Raw genomic sequence first — 16,202 nt, 5'->3', positions numbered from 1 at the left:
CCACACTGAGAACAAACTCTATGACCAGCATGCTCAACTTGTTCTTCACGATGATAACACACTTCTTCACTTTCCTCTATCTCCTTCTTCTTCTTCTTCTTCTTCTTCTTCTTCTTCTTCTTTTCCTCCAGCGCACATTGCTTCTTTGAACGTACATAAGCATACAGGATCTCAAATTCAGAATCCATTTTCACTGCACCACAACAACTTGAAACTGACTGGATCATCATTCAAGAACACACCTTTTATACTTACATAATCATGACACCATATTACCTTATTGTTTAGGGTAGAGCATAACACCCCAATACATATTTTCAATAATGCCCCCTTTTTTTTAGGTAGGGGCACCCCCTGGCACATATTTTTATCCGCAAAAAAACCGGGCCAAAAATAATTTTCACCGCAAAAATGGGGTACTATTAGTACCCCATTTTTCAATAATACCCCATTTTTTGGGACCCGGGCGCCCCCTGGCCCAGAACCCGCTCGTTACCTTCTACTTATGCCTGACCATAAACAGATTGTTTGCACTTTATGTTACGCCCCTATTTCGAACTACTTCCCCAACTCTTCCACTGGTCCTCCCTCTTCACTGTATCGCTTCAAACAAGTACCTTCGCACATTTGGCAATTAATCAACGCTGATTTAGCTGGCTACAACTGGTCCTCTTTGAACTCGTACACTGATGTTAATGACGCACTTCATCACTTTGATTGTGAGCTCCAGTCCGCCTTCCGTCGTCACCTCACCTCATTCGGAGCCACCCACACTGTGACATCTCCACGACCCCGCATGCAATCTCCACCATGGGTTACTGCTGAGCTCAGGTCTGCTGTAAAACGCAAGCGTGATCTATATAGTGTGTACAAAAAAATATCCGACAGCAGTAAATCATGCAGCTTATAACCGACAAAGGAATGCTGTAAAGCACCTGTCTCGGCAAGCACATCGTCAATATATACGCTCCATCCAAGCATCACTAACGTCACCGAATCGACCTACACTCTTTCAGTTTGTGCGAGCACAGCGGCACACTTCCGGTGTAAACGCGAAAACGGTTCCTCCGCGAAAATGGTTCCAGGCATACACCGGTTTCCCCCTGGAATCCACAGCCCACTAATTTCTGATGTATGACTAGCCGGGCTAGCCGCGAAAACGGTTTCAGGGATTAATTTTCTGGTGTAGGACCATCCGCGAAAACGGTTCCAGGCAACTGCGACCACTGTCTACTGTGGAACCGTTTTCGCGGACTGCAGCAACTGGGATCATCCGCGAAAACGGTTCCAGGCTCCAGTCTGTACATCCTTGACTGCTCCAGTACTGAGAAACTATTCGAAGACTTTTGTGACTGTTGCTTTCCATTGCCTTTGTAGAGAATCACTCGCGATGGCCGAGGTATTATGAGAGTTTGTGACTGTTGCTTTCCATTGCCTTTGTAGAGAATCACTCGCGATGGCCGAGATAATTAATAAATAATTATAGTTTGTGAGAATTCTTATTTTATGGCTTTCCTCTCAGACCTTACAATTTTTCAGTAGCTGTACTGCTGGCACTTGGCTTGGAGACATTTAGCAGGATTTGTGAGAACCTATACAGCTGGTACTTCAGTACATGGCTACCTGAACATTGATGGACATCTCGATTTGGTTTGTAGATGCAAATCATCGACAGCGTTCGTATCGCTTATACAATAGAGAGTCAATACAGATGGCCGAGACATTTAGCATAATTTGTGAGATATTAACCTGTACAGCTAGTACTTCAGTACATGGCTAGCTGAAGTATGGAGACCTGGATTTGATTTCTGGATGTGAATCACCGTCAGCACTTATCAAGCCATCCATGCAGTACACCTACGTGAAGAACTCCTCAAGTCATGTATGTTGTACGCCTACGTGAAGAACTTAGTGGAGCTGCACCATACTCTAACATCTTGGCTGTGTCTGTGTCTGGCCAGAAAGCTAGAGATTGCCTGGGACCCGCTCCCTCTACAAGAGGTCAGAGCTGGTGTTCAAGTGCCGTCATGAGAACAAGTTCTACCTTCGTAACTTTGTCGGCGACACATGCATAGCTTTGTAATCACGCTACCTGCTTTGTGTGTGGGTGAGGGTGTGTGTCTGCGGCTGTGACTTTCGCTGTCCGAATGACTTATCCGGACACAAGAATTAATGTGTGGAGAGGAGTATGTGGGAGAGACGGAGTGTGTCAGGGAGCGAGTCCAGGAACATTACCGAGAAGCGAGAGCCTGTGCACCGCAGAAGCCCTGGGGAGAGCACTGCGCATTGCACCAACCACTACAACATCCATCCACAGCGCCATTCATTCCCTTCACATCACCATCCATACTCGCAACGGAAGTGTCATACGTTAACCGCCGGATAAGGGAGGCAATCCACATCTCCAGACACCATCCTAAGGTGAACCGTGATCGTGGCTGGGTGTTGCTTGACAATTGACAATGTGAAAAATAGGATGATGATCATTGTTTCTGTTGCCACTGTCCTGTCCTGTTGTCATGTGTGCTTGTTCACGCCATTGTTATAATATACCGGTAGTTCAGCACAATGTTGTAGTGTAAGTGCAGTTTGGCGACGGAATCATCTCCTTTTCTTTTGTCATAGTCCCACCACTATTCACACCTTGTTTTCAGGCATATTGGTATTTTTTGTGTGTGTGTGTGTCTTTAGTTACACGTGTTTGGGTGTGATTTGGAGTGTGAGCTTGTGTGAGTGAGTGTTGGTGTGAGTATGAGTGGGTGTCTCAGTGTTTTTGGCATGTGCATGGGTATGTATGTGTGCCTGCGCCGAAAGGATGGTGCAATTTTATCACGTATGGTGTAATTTCGTTCCACTTTGTGTTGCCTGTTATAGGTCTACCTCACTTGTTTTTTCTCCTCAATCCTGATGATGGCTCCTGGCCGAAAATTTGATTTAGAATTATTGTTGTCTGGCCATGTCTGCATCTATTATACTCTTTATTGCACTAATAAAATTGCTTTCTCCACGCCGACTCTACTACAGTAGTAGTTGTTATTAGCTCTATACAATGTGATGAATCTGGAAAGGCGATTGTCTTCCATTGATTATTGCTAAAATTGGTCTTATGTGAACGTACATGTATACCACCCAATGAACACCCACTGGGTTATGGACACCTGTACAGGGTGCATACTTTAGTGTCTTGTATTTAAAAAGCCTGTCTTGTATAGTCAATAGAAGACTGGTTTCCATGCTGACATACAAATAAATACCTGGTTGAAGTATAAGCCTGATACACAATACACGACATTACGGTACATGCATACACCCTTCTGTAAAATGTACATGCATCCACACCAGATATACATGTACATGACTATGCATGTCACAACGCCATTCAAACGTATAGAAGTAGAAAACCGTACTTTACCAATAAAGAAAGACACCAGTTTAAACAAAGAATAAGAATATTATAGTCGTGGATAGTTGCTGCATAACTCGTTCTCATGTATTTCTTCTCTTTTTTACATTTATAACTGGCTCAGTATCCAAGTTTAAATATAAAGGAAGTGTACAGTAATTGCTCGGATACAAATGTAAAATAGAAGAAAAACACTACGGAACGAGTGATGAAGCAACTATCCATGGCTGTAACAAGATAATAAGCAGTCAGAAAGTGCGCTAACAGGGCACAAAACTGAATGTCTCAGTAGCCTGTCAGTTGTGTGCCCTGTTATCGCACTTTCTGCCTAATATCTTGTTACAGTCGTGGATAATCGCTTCATAACTCGTTCCCTAGTGTTTTTCTTCTATTTTACATAGAATAATTGCAACAATGTGTCCAGTACAGAGAATGTGTCGAAAATGAAGGAGTCATAAAGGATCAAATCTGCTCTTTCAGAGTTAAAATAAAGTTACAGTCAGAAGACACAGAAGCACATCATACACATACCTAATAAAAAATTCGACGGGTTCGCGTACCGGCAGGTCAAGAACAAGGAGTCGTACAACTCACTGGTCAAGAACCACCTTTCCGCTTCCGTGGGACGCCACCGCCCCGTGATCAGGCGTCAGATGCAGCTCCTAAACGGTGGGGAAGATAGATCAGATCCACCAACCAGAGGCCAAAGGCCTCAATCCCATACACATACCTAAGAATCATATAACTACAATATGCACAAAGCAAATGCACATCACTGGCTGAAAGTGAAAGCCTAAGAAAGTGGTGGGATTTAGCCCAATGTAACACACGATAGATGCATTCAAGACTTCTATGGCGTGCTACAATGGTTACCAGGTACAACCACGAGGAGGTACCCACCAATTGTACCCATTTTTTGGCGCCAGTTACCATGCAATCCACATCAGAGGAAGGACAAGTAGGCATAAAATACGCATTGGGCAAGGTCAACTTACATTAGCTTCTTCCGCTCCTTGCTGAGCGGAGTCTGCCGAAACTACCACACCATCCACATCGGAGGAAGGACAAGTCGGCTAAAGGGAAACACAAACAACAAACTACTTTTGGGCATGCTACAAAGACTACTGTAAAAGACATTATTCTAACGAGGCGCATATAATTTCCCAAAAAATTACTGGTCTATGTGTAGTTACCAAAGGTAAAGATTCTCACTTATTCTCAACGCTCAATAGGACAGTACTGTAAAAGCCATTATTCTAACGAGGCGCATATAATTTCCCAAAAAATTACTGGTCTATGTGTACCAAAGGTAAAGATTCTCACTTATTCTCAACGCTCAATAGGACAGTATTATTATGTATCGATTTCTGTATAACGATTTCTCCTCGTTAACTCGTTAGAGTTATTATTAATATTATTTGAAACTCGGGTATTGAGCCAATAATAAAAGTAGAAAGGAAAAGGACATATGGAAACAAGTTAAGAGTAACTCTCCACCACTGTAACTAGATACTATATACAGTCAGAAAGTGCAACAACTAGGCACAAAACTGACAGAGTACTGAGACATTCGACGTCCTGACACCTAGCTTCAACACATCTCCGTAGCGCTACTTTTATTAATATTATTATTACGAAGTAGTGGTTGCGACTTCGGCGATGATTTGTAAGAAAGGGTTTGCTCCCCACACTGGAGCTCGCGCTATTCCGCCGACTTTACTTGACACCAGAGCACACGAGAAGTCCATCGAACCTTCGACTCGGCAAACCAGCAAGAAAGCACCACTCCCTGCTCAATACACAGTGCTTCGAGGATTTCACCCCTCATCAGTTGAGCTTGAGTAGGCTGAGGAAGATTGTGCCCGAAGAGCACCACTTATATAGTGCTCTCCAGGCACAAACATCACCAGGGATACAAACTTACGGAGACGCTCCATTTCCAGCGCCACAAACACCTCGTGAACACCAGATAGCAGCGTGAGTCAGTGTCGCTCCTGGACGGTGAGAACGGATGGACTTCTCGTGTGCTCTGGATGGCAGTCGTGAGTCAGTCAAGTGTCAAGTAAAGTCGGCGGAATAGCGCGAGCTCCAGTGTGGGGAGCAAACCTTTCTTACAAATTATTATTATTGCAAATAACGCTGAGTGGGTATACTGTACTGTAATAATGATACATGTATACAGTCATGACATTGTACAGATAGTTGACGTAGACTTACTGAGTGTTAAAAGCCGTGGACATACATAATTGTACATGACTGTAATACGAGCAAATACATGTACAGTCGTCCCTCTCTAATCCGGAGCCCTTGCCAACCGGCGCACTTTCTGATGAAACCGATTTTTTTCGGTCAATTCCTACATCTTAATCCGGCACTTGAATTCCGCCTCCGGCAGTGACTTTTTGAAACGAATCGCTCAAACTGCACGTAGTTTGATTTCATAATCCGGCATTCGTAAATCGCGTACCGTACAGGTGCACTCCTTGCCAGGCCAGGCTAGGCCAGTCTGGTCAGTGCCGCGCGCGCAGGGCCACTTCAGAGTTCAGTTCAGTTGACAACTGTACTCGACCTCGCGCGGGAGAGTTCAGTTCGGTTGGTTGTTAGGACTTTTCCGAACCCTAACTCAATTTATACAAAGAGAAAGACCAAGGAACTACAAGTTACGCTATACTGTCCACTAACACCACCAGTTACTAAACAATCAGCTCATGAGATAACATTACGACACTGACCGACGGTACTGACGTTCTACAACTAACTACAACGTGCGACCTGCATGATGTCGACTGCTTGCGTGGCCTTCTCAAGAGGGTCAGTGTTGTCCAGGAGACAACGGCTAAGCAGTCAACCATACTTTCTTATTTTAGCAAGGAGTAGTGTCCTGCCAATTTTCAGGTGTGTGTGTGCGTGTGTGTGCAAGAGTACATGTGAACATGGTCTCTGTTTTACTTTATCACTTTATCACTGTGTATTCCTGGAGAACAGTTGAGAATATAAAGCCGTGCACCATATACTTGGGTCGACACGGAAAAACCCTGCGTTTTGACGTGTGATACATGCATGCAATTGGGTAGGGCCGGGTCAGAGGGCAGGATTTCTTAATCCAGCACCCTCGTTAATCCAGCAGAAAACGCCGTAGCAAAAGGTGCCGGATTAGAGAGGGACGACTGTATGCACCACTATTCTACTAATAAACTACAGCCGAAAACTACGAAGTCGAAAGCTACACAAGTGGAACGCATTGGGCACATACAGATAATTTGCAAAAAAAGGTCAGATAGAGAACAGTACTTGCGTGACATAACGGCAGAACGGACAAGGCAGACTCAAAACACTCCAACACTCTGCAGCAAGATAACACTGGCAAACCGTGATCCAGTTCACACAGCGCTGGACAAACTTTGCTACCGTCAATGTATCCATAGTGACCTCCTGAAAATGCCAGGAAATGTTAAATTTTGAATTTTCCTTTGTTCAAGCACTGCACTTGCAGGCAAATGAAACGTGATCAAAAAGTGTGGAGCACGACCGCGGTACCGCGAATGGCGAGTGTCAGTGGAACCACGCTGCTCCGCTGCATGTAGCGGAGCTGCAGTGGAGCCCGGGCCTTAGGCTGTGTTAACATGAGAATTTTCAACCCGGGCTGAAAGTCTGTAGTCATGTATGGTGGAAAATTAGGTGCGTGCTTACATGTATATGAAGTGAGTTAATCCGGGTCAATTACTGTACTGATATGCCAACAGAAGCCTTGTCAGTTGTGGTCAGTTTTGTGTGTGGGCCTTCATGAAGACGGTTGAAAGTAATAATAATTAAATGTGGTGCACTAACTCCCTTACTTACACCACACACTACCATCCTCTCGACTTTCACTGATTTGAGACTGAAAATAAATAAATCCAAGTAATATTAGTTACTCACCTCTCACAGACCTTCCTCCTCTCTTATCACGGCCAAGGTGACCAGACATATCATGCGAGTGGCATGGATGCAAGATCTCCTTTTGTTGGCCGTCGTCTGTGATCCATTGTGGTATGCCTTCATCTGTTTGGCGAAAAAGGACCCCACGATCCAAGACGAAGTTGACTGCAAAGCGTTTTATTGCTCTACGCCTCTTCGCGTCCGCAGGAAACGAGGCAGGCGTTTGCAAGCAACGCTTGCAAGACTTCGTCGTAACACGCCCGATTACCACCAAGAGAAGACATCTTCAGGACGTTTTGAAGAAAAAAAACCGAAAGCACAACTCATGATTGGGAACTGATTTCGCGGATGCATGTCGATCCGCGAAAACGGTCCATAGTCGGCATAGATGCAGGAAATGTGTGGAACCGTTTTCGCGGAGGAACCGTTTTCGCGGCTAGCTGGAACCGTTTTCGCGGTGAGGCCCCATCCGCGAAAACGGTTCCAAGAGGGCCATAGATGCAGGAAATGTGTGGAAGAACCGTTTTCGCGGAGGAACTGTTTTCGCGGCTAGGGTGGAACCGTTTTCGCTAGCGAAAACGGTTCCAGGGGGTAACCGGTGTATGCCTGGAACCATTTTCGCGGAGGAACCATTTTCGCGTTTACACCGGCCGTGTCATGCCCCAAACGATGATAGCATCCGACGGTAGGGTCGCCACGTCCCCCAAGAGCATAGCTGATGTTCTGAACACTCAGTTCACCTCATTTGGGCTACCTGATGATCCTTCGTGGCGCATTCCCCCTTTGTCCCAGTCGCCTTTCATATCTGTTCCGTTCCGTACAATCACTGTCACTACGTTTCAAGTTCGGAAATATCTGAAGCGCCTGAAATGTGGAAAGTCTCCCGGCTCAGATGGGATCCCGAATGAAGTGCTGCAGTCTCTTGCACCATCAATAGCCTATCCTCTCGCCATTATTTTTAATATGTCATTTCGAACTGGTACATTCCCACAGGATTGGAAATCCGCCATCGTGACACCGCTTTACAAGAATAAAGGCTCCCGTGCTTGCCCGGCAAACTACCGCCCCATCTCTCTGCTGCGCACAGTTTCCAAACTTTGTGAGCGTATTGTATTCGATTCCCTCTACCTGCACATCGCTCCGGCTCTCTCACCAGCTCAGTCGGGATTCTGCCGTGGTGACTCAACTCAGTACCAGGTGACTCGACTTGTCCAAGACATAGCGACAAAGAGGAACTGTGGGGAGCATGTGGGAATGGTGTTTTTCGACTTGGCTAAGGCATTCGACACCGTTTGGCATCGTGGCTTACTTGCCAAGTTGGAGGTCACCTTCCGGGTGGAGGATGCTGCCTTGCGTTGGATATCCTCGTATCTGTCTGCTCGTTCTCAGGCTGTTCGCTTGTCTTATTTCTTGTCTGATCCCCTCCCTGTAACGTCTGGAGTGCCCCAAGGTTCCATTCTGGGTCCTTTGTTATTCTTGCTTTACGTTAATGACCTGCCTTCAGTTGTCCCCGATGTTAGTTTGTATGCGGATGACACTGGCCTTATCTGTTCTGATTCCTCCCCTGCACAATTACTCCTTACCATGCAGCATCGCATCAACAGCACTGTCATGTGGATGCAAACGTGGAAACTCCAGCCCAATTTAGACAAGACAGAAGCCATGTATATTTCTTCATCCCCTCCTAAACAACCATTATACTTCCCTGACTCGACTATGCCTATCCGTGTTGTTACTCAGCACAAACATCTAGGTGTGATGTTTGACTGCAAACTCTCTTGGGCTGCACATGTCAACTATGTATGCAAGCGAACCAGTTCAGTATTAGGGGTACTACAACCACATTGCACTAATTTGCCTATCCAGTGTAAACTATTATTTTATCAGTGCTATATTCTCCCTATATTCGACTATTGCGATACCGCTTGGTGTGGCCTTTCTGACACAACTCTGAACCAATTAGAAGTCCACCATAGATTTATACTTAAAATTCTTTACAACAAGGATCGATGTTTTCCTTCGAATGCCCTTTATCGACTTGCACACACTTCTCCTCTCTCCGTTCGTCATAAGCACCATCTCTGTACACTGGTTCATAAAATATTTCTTCATAAAACCCCTTCACACATGATGAAGTACAATTGGTTTTCGACAAGCACAACCCGTAACGCGCTCATCCTGCCTCTTGTTAAGTCAGCCCAGTATCTAAAGTCCCCTTTGTTTTCCGGCTACTCTCATTGGTTATCATTACCATACGGTCTGAAAATTTGTTCTTCTATTGGTCAGTTTAAAGATCTACTATCACAACTGAACTAGACGCAATAATTATCATCGAAGAACATTCTCGAATACCTGGGTGATGCACGAATTTTGATAGTGCTCACTTCCGTTAATCGTTTTTCTTTGTAATTTTCCATTCATTTTCTGCTCTAATTCATATTTGCTTTGTTTTCCTAGCTTACTATTGCCATGGCTGGCTCAACGCCCTTGTCTCAGGGGATTCTGTCCCTACATTAGCTATGCTTGTCACATGCTATGAGATTGTGTCTAATAATAATAATATTTGAATATTGCGGCCAGCTGCATGTGGCCAGCTAGCTGTGTTTGATGGTACGGTACGGTACGGGACAGATACGGATAGCGCCAGGCGTGACGCAAACAAACAAACAAACAAACACCAAATTAAAGCTGTGTGGACCCTGGCTAGCGCCAGACGTTACTGAAGTAACGTCTTCTGCATAGCTACGGGAATAAAATACTAGTAACACTTGATCTCTTATCGCGTGCAACTGTACAAGTAAAAGTAGAAAATGCAATGCGTTTGCTTATCCTAAAACAGAGCGAACGAAAATACACAAATTACACATGCCTGCATCCCAACAATGGTCACTGATCACCGGGGAAAATCATCATTGGTTTTGTGCCCAAAAAGAAGTTAAAAAAAAAATTAATAATTACCTGTCTGGCAAAACTGTCCAGTATGACCATCATCACATTTGCAAGTGTATGAGCCTTTCCCTTGCATAGAACGTGTCAAAATGCACTTCCCAGCATCGCTACACTGGGGACTTTGTCGACATTGCTCAAGCTGACCACCTGCATAAACCAAGAATCACGAGACAAAATGTGGTCAGAACAAGTTAAAAAAAATGAACAGAATTCTAATACGACAGAAGAACACACAAGTTTGGTGTTCTGCTAAATAAAATAAAAAAGCCCATCTTGCCTGCCTTCTTAATGACGGGCCACAATGTACCCGGTTAAAACAGCTCCTTTTTGAAAATGTTTTCAATGAGTGATGCGTCGCTTTGTTTTGCTCTAGTTGGTGCTTTTCTCCAATGTCATGCAGTCGTATTTATTCAGCTTTTATTTCTTGTGTACTTGCATACTGGTATTAGTTTAGTCCCACAACCTGCGATAAAATGATCAGCTGTAGCACCTTCTCCACTTTTATGTTTATGTATCTATGTCATTCGGATCTTCCCAAGTTGTACAATGTACTGTTGAGATACCGAATTCAAATAAATCAATACCATACCATACCATACCAAATGATCCGAAAGAAGGCAATGCAAAAAGCTTCAACGGATATTGAACTTGTAACGTGCGCATACAATAACTGCACAGAGTGTGTCGGGTCCGCACTGCAAATAGTGCTATTTTCCCTCTCCTAGAACGTAAATCATATAGAAGATACAACAGACTTCAGCGGGTTTCGAATGTTCTTCTGAGTTTCGTGTATGAGGTTATCTGTTGGTGAATGAGATCTGCGTAACTGCTGCCGTGAAAGGACGACATACACACGAACATCGAGTTGGAGACTTCGTAAAAACATGGCATCGTATCTATGGTTGTATATAATCCTCGGAATTCCTTGGATCGGAAGAAAAATGGAATGAGGTGATCATCAGAAACTTACTCAGACACTGTACCAGCAAATCAGCATTCTGCCGTCCACCTAAGAACGCAGATAGTGGTGCTCTGTCAGCATTTGCGGAGTTGAGCTGATCAATGGGGTGACGTAAACCAATTAGCACAGCCTCTGTATCATGGATGCTGAGACGAAGAGCGGTAAATGGTAGTAGATGAAGAACTCGTGCCATACACGACTCAGTATCACCTTACGGGCAAACAAAATAAAGAAAAATTGAATCATTGCAAAGCAAAAAGTACATTTGTACGTCAAAGAGAATAAATAATGCATTGCAACTCCGAGCTTCACGCACTAGGCGTTCACCAGACAACTTTGAACAGAAATGAGATCAATCTGTATGTTGTTCTTGTTGAATCCTCGCAAAGCAAATGAACGGAGTATTTTCTTTCCGCTACAAACGTGATATTGCATTTCATTCATTTTCATTGAAGGCGACAGTCATATCAACGGTACAGCAAGAGTATAGTAGGCTGTGATACTCAACAGCGAAAGATTTCTGACCAGACGACTTGTAAGGTTCAAGTCGGTGCAGTAGGATAGAGCCTATTTGAGGAACCTCATTGGCAATGCACCTACCTGTTTCATTTCAGCACTGGAGTGGGTACCTGCAGAAACGCTCCTTGCAGCCACACTACTGAAGGAGGCCGCCAACAACAATGCTACCCACATAGAGTAGTAGTAGTAGTAGTAGTAGTAGTAGTAGTAGTAGTAGTAGTAGTAGTAGATTTTATTATGTTACTAGGGGAGTCCCAACAGGCGTTGCCTTTTTACTGGGAACCCAAGGTGAACTTTTACCATGTTTACATACAGAGTAAGAGACAGGGGTATAGAACGGCTTAGTTGACGCGCGTTTCATTTTGCCCTTCCATCAGTGTTCAGTTGGTCATCTAACTGTGTAGTGTTAGGAATTTCTCAATGTGATCAATCAGCTCTACAAACCGGTAAATGCGAGGCTTCAAAAATAATCATATTTTTAATGACGGGAGTATGTCCTACTGATCCTGTAAGAAATAACTAAAAATCACAAACACCTTGGTATATTTTTTGATGAACACTTGTCCTGGGATTCGCACGTAACCTATATTGAAAAGCGAGTCTGCTCCGCGATAGGCTGCATTTCTCCTCACATCTCCCATCTACACCATGGTTGTCGAATACAAATTTATCACTCTTATGTTCTTCCTTTGTTTGATTACTGCTCTCTCGTTTGGTCTTCCGGTCTATCCTCCGCTCTTATGCATCGGTTAGAAGTCACCCACCGTAAATTACTTCGATTAATATTTCGCATGCCCCCTCTGACCTCCTCTCAGACGCTATACATTTTGGCTTCCTCCTCCCCTCTCTCAGAACGCTTTCCCCACTCGGCATGCAAATTCATTCACCGTATTAAGCTTCAACTTGCTCCTCCTCATGCACTTGCGCATTTTTAAAAGCTGGTTCAATAATAGCTCGCGTACTAGATGTTCTCTCCATTTCCCACTTGCCAGGTCATCGATCCTTTTAAAATCCCCTCTGTTCAAGTCCTATTCTCATTGGTCTCGGCTTCCGCAGGAGGTAAAGTCTCGTGACACCTTCGCTGCATTTTGTTCCATTCTGCCCCCGCCTAAGTTGAATTGAATTGAATTCGTTGTTTTCCATTGCTAGCCTTATCTTCATACTGCTCTCTCCAGGTTCCTATAGTACTCCTTTTGTTTTGTTTTGTTTTCTCTTTTTCTTCTCCTTCTTTTTCTCAGTTGTCCCCACCATGGCTGGTTAAAATCGCCCGCATCACATGCTTATTGGCACTATGTCATCGTGATTGTGAAATAATAATAATAATAATAATAATAACGACGTTCTACAATTGCTAGCAGTAAATATCATGAATATGATCGTCGACGCTCGCTTTCCCCAGTCACCTGCCCCGTGGAACTAACGCAACGTTAGTTTCTAGGTTCAATCAGAAGAGACTCGGTCAATCAAGTAATTAGTTGACACTAACTCAGCATGGGTGCATTGACCACATCTAGAACAACCAAACGCTGTCGTCTGGCGCTAGCCAGGGTCCACTACGCTCCGACTGACTATGCTCTCGAAATCATTGCTATCATGGATTCCAGCATTCTGCTCGCAAAATCCTCATATTAAGCTTTGGTACGCGGATATAAATATACAAAAAGTACTCAAATCTGTGGACAGCAACTGTGTCGCTCTGTTAGAGCTCCTCAGCACAGCTCAGAGGACGGAAGCGCGGCTCTTCGCAATGAAATACGTTTCCGTGAAGCAAAGCATTTTTATAAAGAGCTGCAAACCCCGCCAAGAGTGCTCGAAATTCTCCAAGAGCAGTGAGCGTTGCACATGGCGAGCGGCAAGGGTTCGCGCTAAGGTAAGAGTGCTGAACCTAACGACATTGCTGACTGCTAGGGAGCATAATACTCAAATCTGTGGAAAGCAACTGTTTCGCTCTGTTAGAGCTCCTCAGCACAGCTCAGAGGACCGAAGCGCAGCTCTTCGCAATGAAAATTAATACGTTTCCGTGAAGCAAAGAATTTTTATAAAGAGCTGCAAACCCCGCCAAGAGTGCTCGAAATGCTCCAAAGTAAAAACAGTACAAAGGATGAAACAGTTCTGTCCGCAGACTGAGAATTCAAAAAGTAAAACAACTGCACAACAAACGAATATAATTACAAGTACTTTCAGCCACAAAACACTGCAGCGCATTTAATCCATTCAGGTAAAAGACCTCACTGGAAAGAAAACCCAGAGATTATCAAGAGTTTACAAAGAGTTTGCCAATAGCTAAGGAAGAGTTTAGAAGGTTGTGATACTCAAGAGTGCAACTCTGTCCAACCAGTCCATAGACAAAATTCTTTTGGGTTCAATGACGAAAATTAACATCGTTATACAGTAAATATCGGATATAACGTGCCCCTTTGATTTTCGAAAATGTATCACTATATCCGGTGCATCACTATAGCCGATTTGCATGTTTGACCGACACATGGCACATGACTGCACATGAAATGATGCGTACACGCTGGAAAATGCATGCTGAAAGTGCATGCATGCTCCGCGGACTGTGTACCGGTGCATGACACAGAGCAGTGCATGGCAGTGCAGTACGAGTACAGACTGTACATGTACTAGAACTTCGATACATCATGTGGCATGGCTGCTTCTTCAGCGTGTTCTCCAAAAAAAGCCTGAGCTGGATCCGTGCTCACGTAGATCGTAGATCTACGTTTTCGGTGTCCAACGAGTTGCGTAGAGCCAGAAATAGACATGAGTGGCTGTGTACGTGAGTTGGCAACATCATCGTGAGAGGCAACACAGCCAGAAATGGACAAGAGCATGCAGAAAGATCACTCTTGATCATTATATGCGATATTTTCCTGTACATTTGATATGGTTTGCTTCCTGAAGGCCATTACAATAAGCGATATATCGGTATAGCCGATAATAGTGTATATAGTGATATTTTAGCTGTATTTTTTCTGATTTGATTTTGATTTTGACGTGTTCTATCACTATAACCGGTATATCATTATATCCGGTCACTTTATAAACGATACTTACTGTACTGTAGTAATGCTCTCACCTGTTCCATTTCCAGTACTGGGGTGCTCTCCTGAAAGGACGGTCCTGGAGAGAGCACTACGAAACGAGACCACCCACAACAATGCAACCCATAAAGAGAGACTAGTAGTTGTCCGCAGGCTCATTTCACCTTCGATCAGCGTTCAGCTGATTATCTAGAAAATTAGTAGAAATGGCTCGTTGTGGTCAATCAGCTCAACAAACGGTGATTTTGGAGGCGTTTCAAATACCGATTTTTCACAGCGACGACAATATCAATCTCACGCAAATCCTGATTCTTATCAACCACCACACCACACCGTTGCGCTCTCCGGCCGACCTCAACACGTTTCCACAGCACACCATCAGCAAAACGACACTTCAGTTGGTACTCTGCTCCTTCAGACAGCAGCTGTTTCGATCATCAGGATCTCGTCAGTGAAGATTGAGAATGTAGAATGGCTAACAGATAGTGAACTTCACCCTTTTGTAGCAAAAACATGGCGCATCTTAGGCGCGAAAAGGGGGCAAACATAATGGCGCATCGTAGGCGCGAAGATTAAGGCGCGAAGATGAGGGCTAAGCAAAGGCGATACTGATAGACTACATTGAGGACACAGGGTGTTAGTGAGAGTACAGTCATGTAGTGATAGCCAGGTGTGACTTCGATAGATGGCAAGGACAAGGCCGAATGCTGCTGCTTACCCCTCTTGATCACGCAAATCCTGTTGGGGTAGTGATCATGTACCCGCTCTTGCCGAAAAAACCTATACTCATTATGGTAGATATCCAGTTTCCCACAAAGCAGGACGGATATGCACTGCACATGAAGGTTCAAATCTAAAGTCATGCAGAGCATCATTATTAGCATCTTGAAACATCTAGCTGAGTACCAGGTTTGGCTTTTGCCAAATGCTCTAGTCCTAGTAGACCTGCTGAATCTTTCTGCATTGCTACGCACTATTAACTCTCGCAGAGTAGTCCTTGAAGTAGCAGTAGATACTGCTTTAACATCTGAAAAGGTGTCACGCTGTTGCGGGTTTTACAAGATCACTGGCTACCTCTTCAATGAGTCTTTGCTTCCATGGCTAACTAAGCGTATCACTGCGACCGTCATCTGCAAGTACCGTTACGTCATCTGCAAGTACCATTACGTCATCTGCAAGTACCATTAGTTGTTTTTAAAGTATCAGGTTCTGACATTCTAGCTGGTTGGCTTTCCTCCTTTTTCAGTGTCATTCGCCAATTACAGCACTGCCCAGCCGACATAACCACTGGAAGTATTGTGCCAATATACAAAAATGGCAAACCGAAGGGAGCCCCGAAGATTTACAGACCAGTAATGCTATTGTCAGTGGTTCGGAAAGTCCTTACAACCATAATCACAAAGAG

The 16,202-nt window shown here is 44.3% G+C and overlaps 2 protein-coding genes across 3 annotated transcripts in view; both read right to left on the bottom strand.

Moving 5' to 3' along the window:
- Positions 1-16,202, bottom strand: part of LOC135830333 (angiopoietin-related protein 7-like) — a 175,954-nt gene that overhangs the window by 130,877 nt on the left and 28,875 nt on the right. The window lies entirely within an intron of this gene.
- The window catches only part of LOC135830332 (angiopoietin-related protein 7-like), a 78,884-nt gene that overhangs the window by 50,692 nt on the left and 11,990 nt on the right, over positions 1-16,202 (bottom strand). The window contains exons 1-3 of one of the 2 annotated variants that reach the window (XM_065342596.1): positions 14,833-15,426; positions 11,241-11,441; positions 10,280-10,417 (exon numbers count right to left, since the gene is read on the bottom strand). In XM_065342596.1, coding sequence (XP_065198668.1) covers positions 10,280-10,417; positions 11,241-11,441; positions 14,833-14,956 — 463 coding nt within the window. In that variant the 5' untranslated portion in view covers positions 14,957-15,426. Of the gene's footprint in view, positions 1-10,279; positions 10,418-11,240; positions 11,442-14,832; positions 15,427-16,202 lie in introns of those variants that run through there. The other variant, XM_065342597.1, reaches the window with a different exon arrangement.

Source organism: Sycon ciliatum, assembly GCF_964019385.1.
Source record: "Sycon ciliatum chromosome 5 unlocalized genomic scaffold, ocSycCili1.1 SUPER_5_unloc_1, whole genome shotgun sequence".
NCBI classification, from domain to species: Eukaryota; Metazoa; Porifera; class Calcarea; order Leucosolenida; family Sycettidae; genus Sycon; species Sycon ciliatum.
The sequence above is the reverse complement of the archived record's forward strand: the minus strand, read 5'-3'. Positions and strand labels throughout refer to the sequence as shown.